Raw genomic sequence first — 18,539 nt, 5'->3', positions numbered from 1 at the left:
TTTTGTTGGCTTGCCCCCCACAGTTCTGTTTCTGTGCACACAATCAAGGAGAATGGGGCACTCACAGAAATGAAAACACACATCTCAAGTGGTGGGCAGGCCTGGAAGCTTATTTCCATCTTAACTTATGAGGACAAGTGCTTGGGAAAAAGTCCATGAAAATTCTGAGTGCCAGGTGAGGGAAATGTGGACAGAAAGTACACTAATGGCAGGCAGAGGGTTATGTTAGTGAGGTTTGCCTGCAGACACCACACAGGGCCTTCCTGTCTGGGATGCTAAGAGTCTGGAACTGCCTCTGGTTCTGCCCTCCTTCTGTGAGAGAGGAGAGGGGGGCCCCTGGCCAGAGGAAACATGCCCTTCTTGTAGACAGAGGAAAGGTAGCTTTTCTGTGTCTATTTTTTCCCTCAGTTGACTTCAGTTCAAAATAATCTGTATGCTATCATAGCACATTTTAAACATTTTATTTAGTTTTTATTACATTTATGTGGCATGTGCATGCTTCTGTGTGTGTGTGTGTGTGTGTGATTATTTCTGGGCACTGGAAATATTCTATATTTTGATGTATGTAGTAGTTTCAGCTTTGTATATATGTAGAATTCATCAGGTTGGGAACTTACTGTGCATTTCAAGTTCTATTTGACAAGCACCTTACGATAGAGTTTCAGTTTTCTCAAGCCAGACAAGCATGCAGTTTCAGAAGTTGCCCCCTTTTCTGGCCACTTACGGCTGTACATACCTTCAATGATTTGATCCACATGTTTGAAGGCATATTCTACATTTCCTTGTTCAATTTTTTTCTCAGCAGAAAGGAAAGAATTGTGTTTTAGGGCTTGCTGCAGTGGAAAACCAAACCAAGATAAATTTTTTTTTAACTCTTATAAGCCATTTGTCCCCATCTGAATTCAACACTTCTGCTGTCAGGTAGCTACACACTAAGACACTTGGAGCCTGACCATTGCAGCTGAGTCAGCAGAAATTGATTTATATGTATTTGTAGGTGTTGTAGAAGTCCAGGGGTATACATAAACACGGCCCAAATTCCAGATTGCTGATTGACTATCTGAGGCAGCCTGCCATTAAGGTGTTGACTCTGAGGTAAGGAGAGCATATGGAGTAAAGAGGGGCCAGGAAGGGGGCAGATAAAACCTGGAATATTCTGGATTGTCCTGGAATTGGTGGCTCGAATTGGATCCTGGATCATTTGAAGTCAATGGTACTTCATAGGGTAACTGAGGGGCCAGAGTGAGACTGCAGCCAGCTTGTCTGGGATGTGGGCTCTTTATGAAGAAGCAGTGGGCAACGAGAGTGCCTAATGAGTTGGAAGGAGGGTTGGGGCAGGTCTGTGAATGGCCTTGACTCTACACTAAGGAGTTTTGACACTGCCTAGGACACAGCAGAACAGGAAAGGTGATTTGATGAACCCTGAGGGCTAGAAAGTTAATGTCATGAGTGGATAGGCTGAAATGGAAGACAGGAACCTCTTGACAATGTGGCCATGTGACAATAAGTTAGTGAGGGTGGGGCTGGAAAGTAAGGATGAAAAGAGGAACTGGCTTAAGGGATAGTTAAAGCACCATTAACAGGTAAAGATGAACTGACAACTGTTAGGAAGCACGGGGCAAATCTGAGGATGTCCAAGGCTGCACCCTACTTATTCCTCTCTCTGTCCATCTACCTCTCCAAGCTTCCGGCATCCAACACAAATTACGGACATCTGCTGTGGCGGATAGCAACGATGTAAAACAAAATAAAACATATCCTTGCCTTCATTAATAATAGTTAAACCAAAATGGCAGCTACCGTCTAATAAATGTATCCCCATTGTGGATGCTCTTCTTAACATTTTCTTGGGTTCCTAAGTTTAAATTTCCCAATAACCATTTGGTGCAGGTACCTAAAAGTTTCCATTTTATACAGGAAAAAATTGGGGTATGAGACATTTAGTTAACTTGCCAAAGTCTGTATTGCTGTTCAGAGATTGCAAAAGGCAGAATCACACCCTGAACTCTAGTGGTCTGTCTTCAGAGCTTGTGTGTAATCAGAGAATGGCAGAGAGGCAGAGTGCCCAGTAGCTGGTGAGTGCTACAAATTCCACAGTGCCCTAGACTGTACCACTCACTGCCAGTGGAGAGGTCGTCATTTTTCTGGTGTTAATTTTCTGTATTCTCAAGCTAGGCCATGGTCAGAGGCCACAGGAGAAGTGGGTACAGGGTACTGCAGTTTTTAAAGGTCCCTACAGAAGTGCTAGTGGGAAAAGAGATTTACACAGGAGTCTCAGGTTTCTGAGTTGAGGTGCAGATAGACTGGAGACTGCACTCTAAACCTTCATGCAACACTGGCTAAAGCATAATTGAAACATAAATTATTATATTCCATGACCCCCTGGTTGAATTCTGCTCACAGTATGCTCCGCCCCAGTCATGCCAGAAGATGGACTGTGATCTACCTCTATTGTGATAATGGTTGGCTCTATGTCATCGTAAGCAATCTTCACTCGTTTAGCTGCTTCTTCTGCATGGATGTAGGTATCAGCAGCCACGGTGCAGATGATCTGACCCACGCAAATGACCTGTAGAAAAGCCAGGCGCTGTTAGCTAGAACATAGACTCAGGCTAGGGATGTGGCTCAGTTGGCGTGGTGCTTGCCTAGCATGCACGAAGCCCTGGGTTAGAGCATCAGCAACATATAAACTGGGGTTGTGGAGCTCACTGCTACATGATGAGTTCAAGGCCAGCCTGAGATACATGACATCCTGTCTCAAAACAAAGGCAAAAAATAAAACAGAATCTCCCCAAAGCAGTTACTGCTCTCACATCCTTATATCACTCACTGATATTTGGGTGACCAGAAGGAAGACCATTCTCTTGCTCTCTCTCTCTCTCTCTCTCTCTCTCTCTCTCTCTTTCTCTCTCTCTGTCTCTCTGTTCCTCCCTCCCTCTCTCTTTCCCTCCTTCCCTCTCTCTCTATGTCCCTCCCTTCCTCCTTCCCTCCCTTCTCCTTTCTTTCTTTCTTTCTTTCTTTCTTTCTTTCTTTCTTTCTTTCTTTTCTTCCTTTCCTTTGGTTTTTCAAGACAGGGTTTCTCTTTACACCAGGCTGGCCTAGAACTCAGGGACCCACCTATCTTTGCCTCCTGAGTGCTGGGATCAAAGACATGCGCCCCTGCTCCTGGCTTAGGAAGACTGCTTTCTATCCATGAAAATCCAACCTCCAACAGTGGCCTGAACAGAACTAATCAAAGCTGTGGTAGAACTAAGTTCCTTGAGTTTAATGATTTACCTGCTGTTGTCTCTGCCCACACTTCTGTTGTTCCTGCAGCATGCGGAGTGATCCAGTCACTCTATGATTCTTCCTTCTAATGTCTTATGTTTTATAATGCTCACATGACATCCCTAACAATAGGAAGCCTTCCTTGAGAAGATTTAAGACTTTTTGTCATAATCTCAAGGTGATTCAAGATGTCAGCCAGAGTGGAAGAGTGGCTGAGGCAGCCCCTGGGCCCTAGCAATATTTATGATGTAGACATGATTCTGTGGATGATGTAGCCACAATCAACAATGATTTTGACATTGGAACGGAGGATTAGAATAACAAACCACATACCTCACTCTGTGCATAAAAAATCTCTCCACTGTGGTTATTTTCTCCTGGGACATCCTCAGCTGTGATCACGTCAACCACACCCGGGCATGCTAGGGCTTCCGACACATCAAGTGATCTGGGAGGAACGTAAGGCAGGGTTTAAGGTTGCAGAGGAAGTCTCATGGTACAGTAAGAGGATTCGCAGACAGAGAAATCTGGGATGAGTAAAGCTGGAAATAAGAGTATGTGTACTAACATTTATAACTGCTTTAAAAACGGCCAGTTCTCACCCAGAAGAGAAGACTATTCTAAATTGACCTAAATATGTGATAAGCTGCCAGGTTGAAGATGAAATGGTGAACACATCAGTAGCAGATGCAATCACTGTGCATTTCCTTACGTGATCTTTGCATGGGCCCTTGTACTTGTGACGACGGCAAGGCAGAGTTCTTGGTCAATGGGAGGCATGTCATCAACAAATATAGCTTCCCCTGTGGCATGCTTAATGCCCGACTGGTGCATGACTGGGTGCCCAACAGGATCTTGCTGGGGTTGGTTGGGATCCACACACTGTTAAGAAACAAGAGAAGACATCTGATACCAGACCTGAAGATTGGGTCTGCTGTGTTTGGCTTTACCTATAATCACGAATAACTATAGGTGACTGGGTGACCAAGTCTGCAAATGGACACTAGTAAATATCTCTCGCGTGTATGGTACGGATGTAATCTGCTCTTGAGACCCTTTGGCAAAGAAGATGTCATTAGTGTCCTCAAGGATTCTTCAGGCTTACTAGGAATTAGGACATACACAAAACAATATGTTCTACCACAGCTTGCAGGAAAGCATAATTTATACAACTGATAAAGGACAACCCATATACCCACATTTCCAGGAGATTTGGGGTGGCTGTAGTAAAGCAAGGAAGTGCTTGGAAAGGCATTTAGTGTTGATTCCTTTAAAGGAAGATCAAAATTAGCAAAGTTAAGGAGAAATGTCAGGAAACCGGGGAGAAAAGGAGAGAAGAAGATTCAGCCTGTAACTCCTCAAGCAACCTTGAGTAAGCTATAGAAATTGACAAATTGAAATAGAAATATGACATTGGCTGGCTTTTATAAGACTATACGTTACTCATAACAAAGTTATTGAAAAGAGAGGCGCATGTATATAAGACATGTCTGAATGCACAGATTAATGAAGAGCCCTACCCACCTGGAACATCTGGATTCCTTGGGGTGTTTCTATGGGGAAGTCCTCCAGGGCACTCACAAACTTTTCTGGGATGTCAGGAAACTTCTGGGGGTCCTGGAGAAAAAGGTTACTTTGCATTTGATTTTACAACCTGAGCTACTGACCTGGGAAACAAGTCCAGAGACAGAAAGATCTGGGCTCATGAGATGCTTCAGGGAGTAAAGATGTTTGCCATTAAACCTGATAATCCGAGTTCAATCCTCAGAACCTACATGGCAGGAGAGAACTGAGTAAGCTGTCCTCTGAGACACACCACACACACACACACACACACACACACACACAAAAGGGAAGAAGAAAAAAAGAAATAGAATTATCTAATCTAGTGTTCAAGATTGTTGACATTGGCTTTGCTAAGAGGGCCCAGAAGTTCAAGTTCTGTAAATGAGAAGAGAAACTACCACCTCCATTCAGGCACTCAGAGAAGAAGAGGCTCCTTTTGAATGATTGAAAGAAGTATGTCTTGATGATAATGAAAAAAATAAAGTTAAACTAAATTTGTAACAATAGAGAATTTATGGCAAATTTGGATACAAAATTCTGCAATCATGTGAAATAATTTTGTAAAAATATATTTATGGGCACTGGAAAACACAGTTCTGAGATGCCAGCCGGGGAAACAGCCTCTAAATTCCACAGCTGAAAACCACAGATATGCCAGGGAAGCAGGTAATCTTTGTATATTCACTCTCCTTCCTTTTCTCCAAAGCTAATCCTCCAGTCTCATCCCCAGCTCCATGGCAGACTACCAGCTGTGGCCTTTCATCCCTCTGTGGCCCAGTTCCCGGGGGACTTAGCAGATCCTGGCAGCACACCTTGCTTTCTTCCCCACTATAGATTCTTCCAGTCACTTTCTTCTAGCCCATCTCTGTCTCTAACTGTGAGCTCCCAATACCTAGAAACACATTTAACCTCCTACAAGGCAACACACAATCACCACCCTCCCCTAAAAACCAGAGATGGCAACAAAGACCAAGGAACAAAACACCTACCTAACAAAGACAAGACTAGAAAGCAGCACCTAGAGTTACAGTCATCCCAAACCCACATGCCTACATGTCAGCCTGAAATACAAAGAATAACAACCAGACAATACGTCTCCAGTAGAGCCCAGGAAGCCTACTAGAGTATGTCCTGAGTATCCCGACATAGGTGAAGCTCAAGACAAGGACTCCAAAATAGTCTTTATGAATTGTCTTTAAAGGGGAAATGAATGAATCCCTTAAAGAAGTCTATGAAAACACCAAGAGTGGGGTAAAAACGAAAAAAAAAAATAGTCCAAGAGTTGTAAGTGGAAATAGAGTTAATAAAGAAAACTCAAACTGAAGAAAATATGGGAATGAAAAAATTAAGGAATTTGTATAGGAAACTCTGAGGCAAACATCACCAGGCATTGAAGACAAGATAAAATAGATGGATATCTTAGATCAGCAAGTAGATCAAAAAATAGATCAGCAAATCAAAATAAAGGGAAAATCCCCATACACCACAAAACCAAAACCAAACTAAAACAACAAAAGACCAAATCAAACAAAAACAACAAAAAACCCCAAACAAACCAAAACAACAAAACACTGAGAATCAACACTCATTGATGTCTCTCAACATCAATGGTCTCAATTCCCCAATAAAAGACACAGAAACACCACCACAACTGAAATCACACATCAACTGCCACACTCAGAGAGTGGAAGACTTCATAGCCAACTCTTGCCAACAGACAGGCAGCCAGACAAAATCTAAACTAAAGCTAAATGGTGGCATGGACCAAATGGACTTAAATATTTATAGAATATCCAATCTGAACACAAAAGAACACACCTTCTTCTCAGGATATAACAGAACTTTCTCCAAAATTGACCACATTCTTGGACACAAAGCTAGTCTCAACAGATACAAGGAAATCAAAGTAACAGCCTGCATCCTATCTGATCAGCACAGTTAAAGATGGAGATCGACAACAACAGGGACAACGGAACGTTTACAAACTTAAGCAAACCGAACAACTGAATGACAGATAGGTCAAGACAGACTTTGTTTGTTTTTTAAATTTTATTTTAATATAATTCTTTAGTTGCTTGTTTCCTTTCCAACTAGAGACAGAAAGGGTGTGGATCTAGATGGGGGGGGTGGAGAGAAACTGGGAGGAGTAGGGGAGGGGAATATAATTAGAATATATTGTATGAAAAAATATTTTTAGTAGAAGAAAAAAAGATATCGTTGTCTTAACTGACAAATTTTACACCTGCCAAAACTCTGTGACAAAGAAGGATGTTTGAAAGTACGAGTTACAAAAAAACAGTCTATGGAGTATAAGTAAGGGAAGCAGACTGGTTACAAAATTTATGCACAGTATATTTTCAGCATTGTAAAAATTATAAAAATATATAAAATATGTGAAATATACTTATATAAATGAGTGACTGTATATATTATAAAATGTTAATAGTGGCTAGGGTAGGCTTAGATCTTATGGTTGATTTTTGGAATTTTGTTTCTATAATGATAGCACTCATATGCAATACACAAGACAATGTAATGGCCAGGCTCTGGCTCAGTGGTAGTGTTCTTGACCAACACATGTGAGGTTCTAGTTATGTAATAAATGAAATAAAAAGGTTCCACAGATTATATGTTACCTCTCTGATTAGATATTTACATACTAAATGTGGTAAGCCATAGGTGGTAAGGATATGTCCTAGAACTCACGGATCTGCTGCTGCCATGATGTGTGAATGGGAAGAACTGGTTAGCCCAACAGCACGACGTCCTCAGTCATTAAAGAGATATACAGTCAGTCATTTTCTGCTGTATTTGTGTCAGTCTGTGACTTAGACTTACCAAAGCGACACCCCACACATGAGGTAAAATCTAAGCAAGTACTGTGGACACAGTTTTTTTTTTTTCTTTCGAGACAGGGTTTCTCAGTGTAGCCCTGGCTGGCCTCGAACTCAGAAATCCGCCTGCCTCTGCCTCCCAAGTGCTGGGATTAAAGGTGTGCGCCACCACTGCCCGGTAAAGATTTATTTATTTACTTGATGTATGTAAGTAGCTGACTTCAGACGCACCAGAAGAGGGCATCAGATTTGATGGACAAGTATCTGCACATATACCTGCGTGCCAGAAGAGGGCCCAAGATGTCATTACAGATGGTTGTGAGCCACCATGTGGTTGCTGGGAATTGGACTCAGGACTTCTGGAAGAGCAGTCAGTGCTCTTAACCACTGAGCCATCTCTCCATCAGTGGACACAGTTTTAAAGTAAGCTGGCTAAGAAGTTAACAGATGCAGAAACAATTTGTATATCTAAAAGTAAGGCAGCTGAAAAATCTCTACCGCTGAACCATCAGTGCAGATGTGTCTAAAATTAAAGAATGGATTAGGTAATGGTCTATCTACCCATGGACATGCCGAGGGACCATTATTTATGGTATCATTAAAAATATTTAATAACATTGAAAAAAGTCAAATAACCAGGCTTTACTAAGCAGTTACATCCACCCACTCTGCTCCCACACATACTTATAAAGGAAGGGTTTAGAAGGACACACACTAAAATATTGGTAATGATTGAATATTTAACAGTATTGAATGTTACTTCTTTCTCTCATTTGGATCTATAAGTATTAAAATATCATTTTTCTTCTTTCAACAAGAAAATCGTTTTTAAAGAGGAAAATATGCAATGTGGTTACTGACGGCTTTTCATTATTGTTGGACAATGTCACCTGGAACATTAGCATTTATCCCACATATGGAATAGCACGTCTGCTCCCTTCTGAGACTCAGACTGAAGGGCGAAGGACGGAGAGGAATTGCAGGGCAGGGCGGGGCGGGGCGGGGCCGTTCTTTGTGTATGGACCCAGGCCCCCGGGGGCCCAGAGAAGCTACTTACCATTTCATTCAGCCATCTCCGCACTTTGAGGTAGAATTTGAAGAGCAAGCTAATGATCAGTGTGCGTCGGTACTCCACCATGCCACCCTCGGCATCTGGTGGGATGCGGATCTCCTCCAGGACCAACTGGCATGCGTCACTCAGCATTTGGTCATCCCATTGCCTGGCAGGACAGAAGATGAACGTTTCACGAAACAGGTAGACTGTCCTGAGGTTTGTTCTCTCTCGGTCTCAGGTTGAAACGTGATCACTGCCGTGGTGCAGTTGAGAAGAGGCACAGTTTCAAGACCAAGCTATCTATTTTTAGAAGGGACGTTTGACCTGCTGGACTTCCTATGATGAGCGCAGGCTGTTACAGAGCAACGGTGTCTGTTTGTTCTCTGTCTTCTGCAAACACCCTTCCATTTTCTACAGAGAACTGAAGCAACAAAGCCTTGCCAGCACTATGCTTTGGGACTTTAGCCCTTAGACTCAGACCAAAATAAAGCCCTTCCCTTTGTAAATTACTTAGTCTCCAGTACTTTGTTATAGTAACAGAAAGTGTGCTACAATAAGCAGGCAGACACCAAACTGTGGGAATGAAAAATGGGTGCAACTGTAGTTACCTTCCAAATCCAAACAACATATCCTTCAACTGTGCCATTAGCTTTTTATGGTTATTATTATTTTGAGATAGGATCTCACATAGCTAAGACTGGCCTCTAGCACATGACCCTCCTGTCCTCACCTCCTGAATGCTCTACCTCGCCAGTGTCCTTAGCTTTCTTCAGCATCTGATTTAACGGCTTCCTCATGTGTCTTTCCAAGTCTCCCGTTATTGTTCTTTTCTTCAGACACTTATCATAAGGATTTACTTAGGTTAAAAAAAAAATCAACCCTGCTAAAAACCAAAGTTTTCTGAAATCTGGAGTTCTGCTGAATGTCCCTGGCCTGGAGCCTGGCACACATACACAGTGAACTATGGGTAAAGACTGAACTCTTTCAAAAGGGGAATGTTTCCACACTTGTCTTAGAAGCGAGGGTTTAACTCAGTATCTGAGCAAAACCACATTAAAGTCCACCCACTGGGAATGAGCATATGTGGTTAAATACAAATTATTGCAAAAACAGTGGTTGAAAAATTAAAAAAAAAAAAGAAAGAAAAAACCTTTCTAGAAGCCAGCCATAATGAGGATTCCTGGAGCAAAACCTTCTCTGACACTCTGAAGATTCCATCTTCTTGATGTAGCTTAAAGATACTTTTTCATTTTCAGGATTCAGTATTGGAGATATTTGCTTATTTTGCAGGTTGATTGTTTAAAAATAATATCTACTTACACTATGCAATTTCTGCAATAATTGTACAGAAATCTACAATACATGTTGCCAGGTGGTGGTGGCACCTTTAATTCCATCACTCAGGAGGCAGAAACAAGTGGATCTCTGAGTCTGAGGCCAGCTTGGCCTACAGAATGAGTTTCAGGACAGCCAAGGCTACAGAAACCCTGTCTTGAAAGACAACACACACACACACACACACACACACACACACACACACACACACAGAGAGAGAGAGAGAGAGAGAGAGAGAGAGAGAGAGAGAGAGAGAGAGAGAGAGAATTTATAAAATCTCAGAAAATTTCCTCAAGTACAGTTTTAATGAAAATTCAAGCAGAAAGGTATGTAACTGTGACCTACCTCCCAATGAGCTGCTTGCAGGTTTGGCTTGCAGAGACCACAGTGGGGGCAACACTTCCAAAGAACATCCGAAGATCCCTGATTGTGTTTGTACCTTCCTCAAACTTCACACTCATGCCAGCATTGACAATGGCAAAGGCATTTTCCTGACGCTGGGCCAATCGGAGTCCTGACACAAACTGCCACTGGAGATAGAGATGCTCAGAATGGTTAGTGCATGGCACACTGCAACTCTTCCTCCTTACCCTGATGATGATGATGATGATGTGGTTGTGGTGTTAGTGCTGTGTGTGTGTGTGTGTACATGAGTATGTGGAAGTAGAGGTGAGAGGTCAACATCAAATGTCTTCAGTTGTTCTCTGTCTTCTTTTTGGAGACAGGGTCTCTCACTGAATCTGGGGTTTACCGATTGGCTATCATGACTTCCCAGTGAGGTTCAAGGATCTGCCGGTCTCTGTGTACCATCCCTGAACCACCAGATCTGGGATCACAGACACAGCATATATCATGACATTTGTTACTTTATTTTTTTTAATGGGGGTGTTGGGGTTTGAACTTAGGTTCTCATGTCTGCCATGGCAAGTGCTTTACCCACTGAGCCGTCTCCTTTGACCATTGGTGATTGTTTCCAGTAAAGATCCTGCAGATGGCTTATCACACAGACACAGTTAGTGATGGCAGCTCCTGTGAGGATTGTCCTACCTACGTGTCTCAGGTGTAGCCATGTCTAATCTTCAGCAGCGCTGCTCAGTCCCAGTTACGAGGACAGTGTTGGTAACGTCTGCAAGGTCACAGTGAGTGGCAGACCTGGCTTCAGATTCTGCTCCAGCTCCAGCCTGTCTGCTTTTCATGGCTTTGCCTAAGACTGTGAGGGAGCGACTCCAGTGTTTTGGCTTTATTTGCTTTAAGAAGATATTGGGGTGGATCAGATGGTGTGTGTCCCAGGCTGCTGGGTGAGATGAGGACAGAGTCGGGGACTGAGTGCCTTGGATGAGCTACCTAGTGCCACTTTTTTCTATTTTTATTTGCCTTCTGTATAGGTTTCATTGGATGAGATTCTTTCGCTAAGGAAAAATGCTGAGCACCCCTGGAACACACTGTCTCTAGATTTCCAGATCTATACAAGCCATTCTAGGGAGAATCCCGTTTCTGGCTTGGAACTCTACCCCTGAAGTCGAGACACCTCTTTATGGGGGCAGAGTCTCCAGGCTACAGGGGAAGTCAATGGGATCACTGGAGCCCGGCCAACATAAAGCATATCTGTATAGAAGCTTCCGGAAGAAGCAGTAATTGACATGAATCTCCTGTGCTGTGCTGTTTGGTGGGGGCTCTCCTGGCCATTCCTACTGCTGCCACATTCACAACTGTCTCCCACTTGAGTGACTACACAGGGCTCCCTCCCTCTTGATCCGTTAACCTTCAGTCCTCTCACAACTGGGCTATCCTGTCATTGTGCAGGGCCACTCATTGCACTGTAAACATCTGTTTATATAAACATTACGCTGCTTTAACAGTTTAAAGATGGCCATGTGCTAAGATAGACACAAGCTCTGTGTTGTACCTGACCTACTCTGTGCTAGGTCCCAGCCACTCTTCAGTCTCACTTGCCATGATGTTGTAGCTGCTCTGGTCTGGTCTGCCCACCCCCTTTATAGTCCTCTCACCTGGAATTGTGTCCTCTTTGCCACAGATCTGAGCCTGTCAAAGGCTATGTTGGATCCCTGCTGTTCTCCACATCACGTCTGGCCCACAACCTCCGTAAATCCATCCATCCTCGTGCCCTCCCCTCCTCAGCTGACTTCTCGGCTGGAGCTCATTCAGCACTTTGTCCACTCATTTATGGTTCTTGGTGGCCGAGTTTCGTTTCCTATTTCTAGTCTTTCCCACCTCACTTAGAGAGCTTGGAGGAAAGAACCTGAGGCGTTTGAAGTAAGATCCTGCACTCTTTTCCTGGATTAACACTGTGCTGTAGAATAGCAGTCATTAGAACCCAATGATTCCACTTAAGTTACCTAGTTCATAACTATTGGTGATTGGCAAATTCATAATAAATTTTCAGTTCATCAGAAACTTCTGAGGGTGATATTGCTATACATTTACATACTTCTGGCTAGGATGCACATTCATCTATAACCAAAGTTTCCGCTCACACAGATGGGTTCTTTTTTTCTTTGTAAGGCCATTGTCCCCTTAGGCACATCCCAAAAGGTCATAAGGTGACCCTTCTGTGGAAGCAGCTCAAATGGTCATCTGGGGGTTGATCCCTCACTGTGAGTGGCCCCAAACTCTCTCAGAAACAGTCAGTGGTCTGCTGTTGGAAATGCATGACGGGTGAACAAGTGCAGCACCGGAGTGAAGGTACAGGAACCTCACCTGAGCAGAGTGAGGAATGGAAACAGACAAGGCAACCTCTTCTGGTTTCAAGTTGGCCTCAGGCAACTTCTCGAGGAAAGGGCCATCTAAAGGAATCTGCCGTTCTCCTTCTGTTAGAGAAAAGGATCCAGTTAAGACATGCTTACCAAACAGGGACTACAGGAATGAACTGATGTGGGCTGGGAGCCAGAGCCCAGGGGACTGAGTTCCAGCCCCAAGCCTGGGCTGCCTGATGCAAACTTTGGAAACTTTGGGGCCTAGGCTTCAGAATGACAGGGTTGCACCAGGTGAGCAATTGCATTCACTGGCAAAAACTGGACTTAACAGGTCTTTAAAATAATTGGGAAACAATCTGCTACAATTTGCAACATTTCCCAAACAAGAAAAGAGAGATTCCAGGAAGTTAAATTACTTTTCCAAAGTGGTACGATATGTGTGTGTGTGTGTGTGTGTGTGTGTGTTTTATGTGAACACACGAGTCTGTGTGAGGATGCTTGTACCAGAGTGTGACCTCCAGACATCAACCATGGTTGTTGTTCCTCAGGCTCTGCCTACCCTGGTTTCTCTTCGGACAGGGTCTCTCACTTGGCCTTGAACATGACCTGTTAGGAGGCTGCCTAGCCGAGGATCTGCTTGCTGTCCCTTCCCAGCTTCTGAGATGACAAGAGAGCTGCGACGCTTGGACTTTTCCCCCTCGTTGCTTCTGGGGATTGAACTTGTGTCCAGATGCACCAAGCACTTTACTACTGAGCTTCCCAGTCAGCCCTATCTGCTTTTCTTTGATTAGAATTAGAAGCATGTGTGCCTTGTTTCAGATAGTTATAATCATTTGAATCAGTTTTTAAAATGTAAATTTTAAAGGAAGGGAAGAGATTTTACATTGGCAGCACTATGAATAACATCAATTTGCTTTTATTCCCCAAAGTTTAGTTTTCTTCCATGAAGCTCATATTGGAATACAAAGAGTAGTGTATAAAACCCGCCTTCTTTCCAAAGCCAGGGAAAGAAATGTGTCATAAATTTTTGACAAAACCATGCCATAAGCTCCTGAGAAGCCTCTTATTCTTTTCTCTATCTTTCGCAGCTGTTGATTTATTAATTGTATGAGCATGTCTGTGATTCTCATGTGGCCATCAGAGGATAGCATACAGGACTTAGCTTTCTCCTTCTCCCGTGTGGCTTCCAGGGATCAAATTCAGGTTCCAGGTTTGGCCCCAAATGCTTAACCCACTGAGCCATCTCAGTGGTCCTGATCCTTTTCTCAAATTTCTTTGACTACAATTTGGACTGCTTATAAATGGGCCAAATATTTAAGAAAAGTATCTGAGACATTAAGCCCAGTTTATAAGCACAGATCATCTGGAAGACAGGTGGATCACAGCTTCTGCCTCAGGTTTGAGGTGATGTTTGAGGCTCAGGGAGCAAAGTGAGATATTCTTGAGTCCCTAGTTCATAGCATACAATAGGGTCTATAGGTCTAATAGGGTAAAAAAATATAAGTGTAAGATCAAATGCCCGAAGCTTGGCCTCTTACCTTTAGATATCACACTGACGGTAGCATTTCCGGCTGCCAAAATGGGGTTGAGGTCAGAAAAATCAGGGCGGCTCACAATATGTCCCCCTAAAGTCTAATAAAGGTAGCATAAAAAAGTTTCATTCAGTTATCTGACAGGTAGGGAATCATGTATACAGAGATATTGTGTAAGTTTTTGATCCTCCTTTTTGCTCCACAGTAAGCTCTGGGAGCATTTGGAAGATGCTAGACAAGCCTGACACCATGCTGTGCTCATCTGACCCATCTGAATGCTGCAGGCTGAAGAGGTACCTGTGGGCAGAGAGGAGAAATCACTTCTTGGAGAAAAGGTGTTAACACACATTTGTGCCTGTTCAGAAGCATTCCTTGATATGCATACTCCTTCATGAAGTCAAGTAAGAGGTGTAAGTGGGAATTTGGGAAGTGATGTCATCAGGTTAGTGGGAGGGGGGAATGTGAGGGTGTGGCCAAGGGAAAGAAAGGGGAAGATGGAGAGCCTGAAGCCCCAGTAAACAGACCTGAGTCATGTAGCCTTGTGGCTAAGAAAACCGGTGCTTTTCTGTGACTTTCAACCTTTAGGAAAGTCTACCTAGGACAAGCTTGAACAGGGATCTTTAGAGGACTTATGGGGACAAGCTCATTGAGGTGAGCAATGTCATTTAGAAAATGAACACAAAATACAGATGTTAGACTATGTGGCAGACTTTGTGGATCAGCAGAAGGCTGGAGACAAACTGTATCTGCCTGCCCCCCACATCCTGATGGCTTGTCCAGCGCGCATGCAACGAGGAGCCAATTAACCTAAAATCATAAGTAATGGAGAAAAGGCAGTAAGTGAGATGTCTAGATGGCTGGGGGGTCCAAGGGTGTGTGCATGGGGCATGTGTTAGAAACGGACAACATATCAAAGGCCTAAGAGGAGAACCAATCAGAAGAGCTTTGGGGAAGGCGGGATCATGTTAGCTGTACCCTAGATAAGGCATGTGTCACAGATAGTCTAAGTTGGATGGGACCCTAGACACAGTCCCATTTGGTTGGTTTTTAATTTCCAATTCAAATAACCACAGTTTAAGGAATTTAAGTGGCTTCCCTAGGTTCCCATATTACATAGGTGACTGGGACAAGAATTGTCTATATCATAATTTGTTATATCATTTTATACATACGCACAGACAGACACACTGTAGATTATTTTATAGAACATACAGCCATATTCCTGATCTGGGGTCCTGCAAGTGTCCTCAGATGCTTCAGGAGGGCGTGATAAGTTTTGGTCTTCTCCTTTTGTTGCTCGGATACTAGAAAATCCAAGGCATCATTCAATTGTGCCAGGCTGTATCCTGCTCCTATTGTTACCCCTGAAAGCAAGAGGCAGAACACAAGTGCACAGTGAGTCTATGAGCCAAGGGCCCTGGAAACAGGCATCTAAACAGATCTGCTCCTCATTTATTTAGTTAGGATAACAACTGATGATAATTACAGGTTCTTCTGGCAATTTGCCTCATTGTGATGGTTAACATTTACAGGCAACTTGATTGTGTATCTGAGGGTGTTTCCAGAGATTAACTAACAGGGGTATCTCCCTCAGTACGGGCAGTGCTGTCTTATGGTTTAACACTAAACCATAAAAAGGAGAGAACTGAGCATTTGACACTCTTTGCTTCCTGACTGGGGACATCACGTGACCAGCTGCCTCCAGCACCTGTTCTCATGATTTCCCTGTCACATGATTGTACCCTTGAATAGAGATCCAAAATAAATCTTCCTCCCTTAAGATTGCTTCCTCTTGGGTATTTTGCCCCAACAATGATCAAGGAACTAATACAAAAGGATAGTCATCTTGCAGGAATTCTTTCTCTGCCTGCTCTTTAAGCATCATGACGTAGCTGCCTGCTCAGCCATGCTTGTCCAGACATAATGGAATGAAATGCTTGAAACCAGGACCCAGCATAAACCTTTCCTCATTTTAATATACTTCTCTCAGGTGTTTTGCCATAGTGATGAAAACCCAAACCAATCTTCAAACATTAAGTACCAAATCCTTTTTTTCAGTCATAGATAGTCATACTTGCCTTGGATTTTAGTACATATTAACCACAGATAATCAAAATTCAATACTTCATTTGCTTTCTCTGAGTAAATGGTCAAATACAGAAATTCTAAATCCCCTACTTTTTCTGAGACAGTTTTACTACACTACAGAGCCCAGGCTGACCTTAAACCCATGGTTCTTCTTGCTTCAGCCTCATGGATGCTAGATTATATCGTGTGCCAGTACATTAGGACTTCTAAACTCTTTTTGAAAATCATTAAACTAGCACTGTCCATTTGCTTTTCTTCCTCAGTCATCTCTTCCCTTTGCCTCTTCCCCTTTAAAAGGAGAACAGGAGCAGACACCTGCTTGCAGGCTAGTTTTATCCACTGGTGTGCTAAAAGGGCATGATCTCAGTAGTGTCTTACCAGGGCTAATAGGATCCCTAGGGAAGTGATTTAAAATTCTCACTGTGCACCAAGTACTAATTCACACACTGGACATAAAATGTGCATTTATCTATGATGTTAAAGTTTCATGGAGGGATGCCGAGGGAGGCAGTGCTTACTTTTGCTACGAGGGATGGCAATGAAGAAAAGTTGGAGCAACAGATATAGCTCTACCAGCTCTGCCTCCTTATCTCTACGTCCTCACTGCACCATACCCAGTGACCTCCCCTCACCCACATGCCTGGACAGTATCTCCTACACAGCTTTCCTGTATCTATATCCATTCATATAGATATTCCAACAGCTAAGAAAAAAAAAAGAATGGGCCAACTGACTTAAGATTGGCATGTTAGAGGGATGTCGAGAAGATACCCAGTTGGCTTCTTTTTCATGCTGACATTTTATCTGTTTAGGGTTAGTGTCTTTAGCTCTTATCACCTATTGATTATCTATTGAAATGTATTATTTGGGTATTGGTGGTGGGTTGATTCAGAGAGCCCAGTTTGCACATAATAAGCACAAAAGACAGAGGATCTACCCCTGACTTGGGAGGCCGGAACTCATGTAGGTCCTTTGATTCTGAATCTTCCATAGGATTTTGGAGACTCCAAGGTATGACCCAGGTCTATTTCCTAGGGTTGTCATAAAGATCAAAGAGACAGGATGTGTGAACACACTTGGCAACTCATGAAAAGAATGAAAGAAAAAAAAATAAAGTTGTTCATAGTTGCATTTTACATTTTGTGGCCAAAATTGCATGTGTGTGTGTGTGTGTGTGTGTGTATGGTATGTGTGTGTGTGTATGTTTGTGTATGTGTGTGTGTGCATGCATGTGAATTAGTGTGTGCACACACACATGTGAATGCTCGTGACTTAGTATGCATGTGTGTGTGATGCTCCTAAAGAAAGAAAATTTTTGACCAATTTTTCTGTATGTGGCTGAGCTTTTTGGCTCTTTGGTATTTTCTTGCTATTTGGCTTTGATGACAATGTGATTCTCAGTGACACAGCTGAGTGAGACATTCTGAAGGCGCTCATAGAGAACGCACAGTAAGTGAGCAGTAAGTCACTTTGAATGAATAAATGAAGCCAGGTGTCCTGTGACATGTCATTGATTATTATTAGCTTCCCACTGAGCCAAGGTTGATGCCTCATTTGAAACACAAGATGCTTACCATTTTCTGTGGTGTTTATAAGATGTAGTTCTGGAAGCCCAAGCGGGGATATAAGAACTGGATGGAATTCATCATTAAATTTAATACCAGGTCCTTAAGGAGAAAAACAGGAAGCGATTAGAAAGAGAGAACAATGGGTTACTGGTAAGACAGCATAAAACTGATGACATACAGAACGTATTTGCAAAAGGAAAAAAGGATAACTAAAGTAAAACACGTCTCAGGTAACACATACCCACTGCAGTGTTCCCCATGACGAGCGGGGCTTTGGGGTAGCTGGCTTTCAGTTCCAGGAGGTCATTCAAGGTCACAGGCGTGATCCAGACGGTCCTTTCTCCTTGGAATGTCAGCCTCCTCTTGTTTGGGTCCTCTGCCATTCTCTGCAGAGAAGCAAAGCCACTGTACCTTCCAGCATCCACATGGTCTACTGGCCACTTAAGCTTTCCCAGGAGACCTAACTTTTAGGGGTCAGGAAAAGGTGGGCTGAAACTACCAAATAGATGAGGTTACATCCTGCTAGGTATCCATAGGAACACTCTGATTATACTAGTGAAGCCAGTGTCTGCAGAGGAACA

General features: G+C 43.1%; 1 protein-coding gene across 1 annotated transcript in view; it reads right to left on the bottom strand.

The window, feature by feature from the left end:
- Nucleotides 1–18,539, bottom strand: part of LOC114619795 (aldehyde oxidase 4) — a 70,280-nt gene that overhangs the window by 18,760 nt on the left and 32,981 nt on the right. Inside the window, exons 9-20 of the mRNA XM_028765719.1 lie at nucleotides 18,200–18,344; nucleotides 17,965–18,057; nucleotides 15,515–15,666; nucleotides 14,309–14,402; nucleotides 12,775–12,884; nucleotides 10,402–10,586; nucleotides 8,725–8,887; nucleotides 4,792–4,884; nucleotides 3,980–4,149; nucleotides 3,601–3,715; nucleotides 2,447–2,569; nucleotides 737–833 (exon numbers count right to left, since the gene is read on the bottom strand). Coding sequence (XP_028621552.1) covers nucleotides 737–833; nucleotides 2,447–2,569; nucleotides 3,601–3,715; nucleotides 3,980–4,149; nucleotides 4,792–4,884; nucleotides 8,725–8,887; nucleotides 10,402–10,586; nucleotides 12,775–12,884; nucleotides 14,309–14,402; nucleotides 15,515–15,666; nucleotides 17,965–18,057; nucleotides 18,200–18,344 — 1,540 coding nt within the window. The remainder of the gene's footprint in view (nucleotides 1–736; nucleotides 834–2,446; nucleotides 2,570–3,600; nucleotides 3,716–3,979; nucleotides 4,150–4,791; nucleotides 4,885–8,724; nucleotides 8,888–10,401; nucleotides 10,587–12,774; nucleotides 12,885–14,308; nucleotides 14,403–15,514; nucleotides 15,667–17,964; nucleotides 18,058–18,199; nucleotides 18,345–18,539) is intronic.

The sequence above is a fragment of the Grammomys surdaster genome, unplaced genomic scaffold, assembly GCF_004785775.1.
Source record: "Grammomys surdaster isolate TR1022 unplaced genomic scaffold, NIH_TR_1.0 165, whole genome shotgun sequence".
Lineage (NCBI taxonomy): Eukaryota > Metazoa > Chordata > Mammalia > Rodentia > Muridae > Grammomys > Grammomys surdaster.
This window is presented reverse-complemented; position numbering and strand designations above follow the sequence as displayed.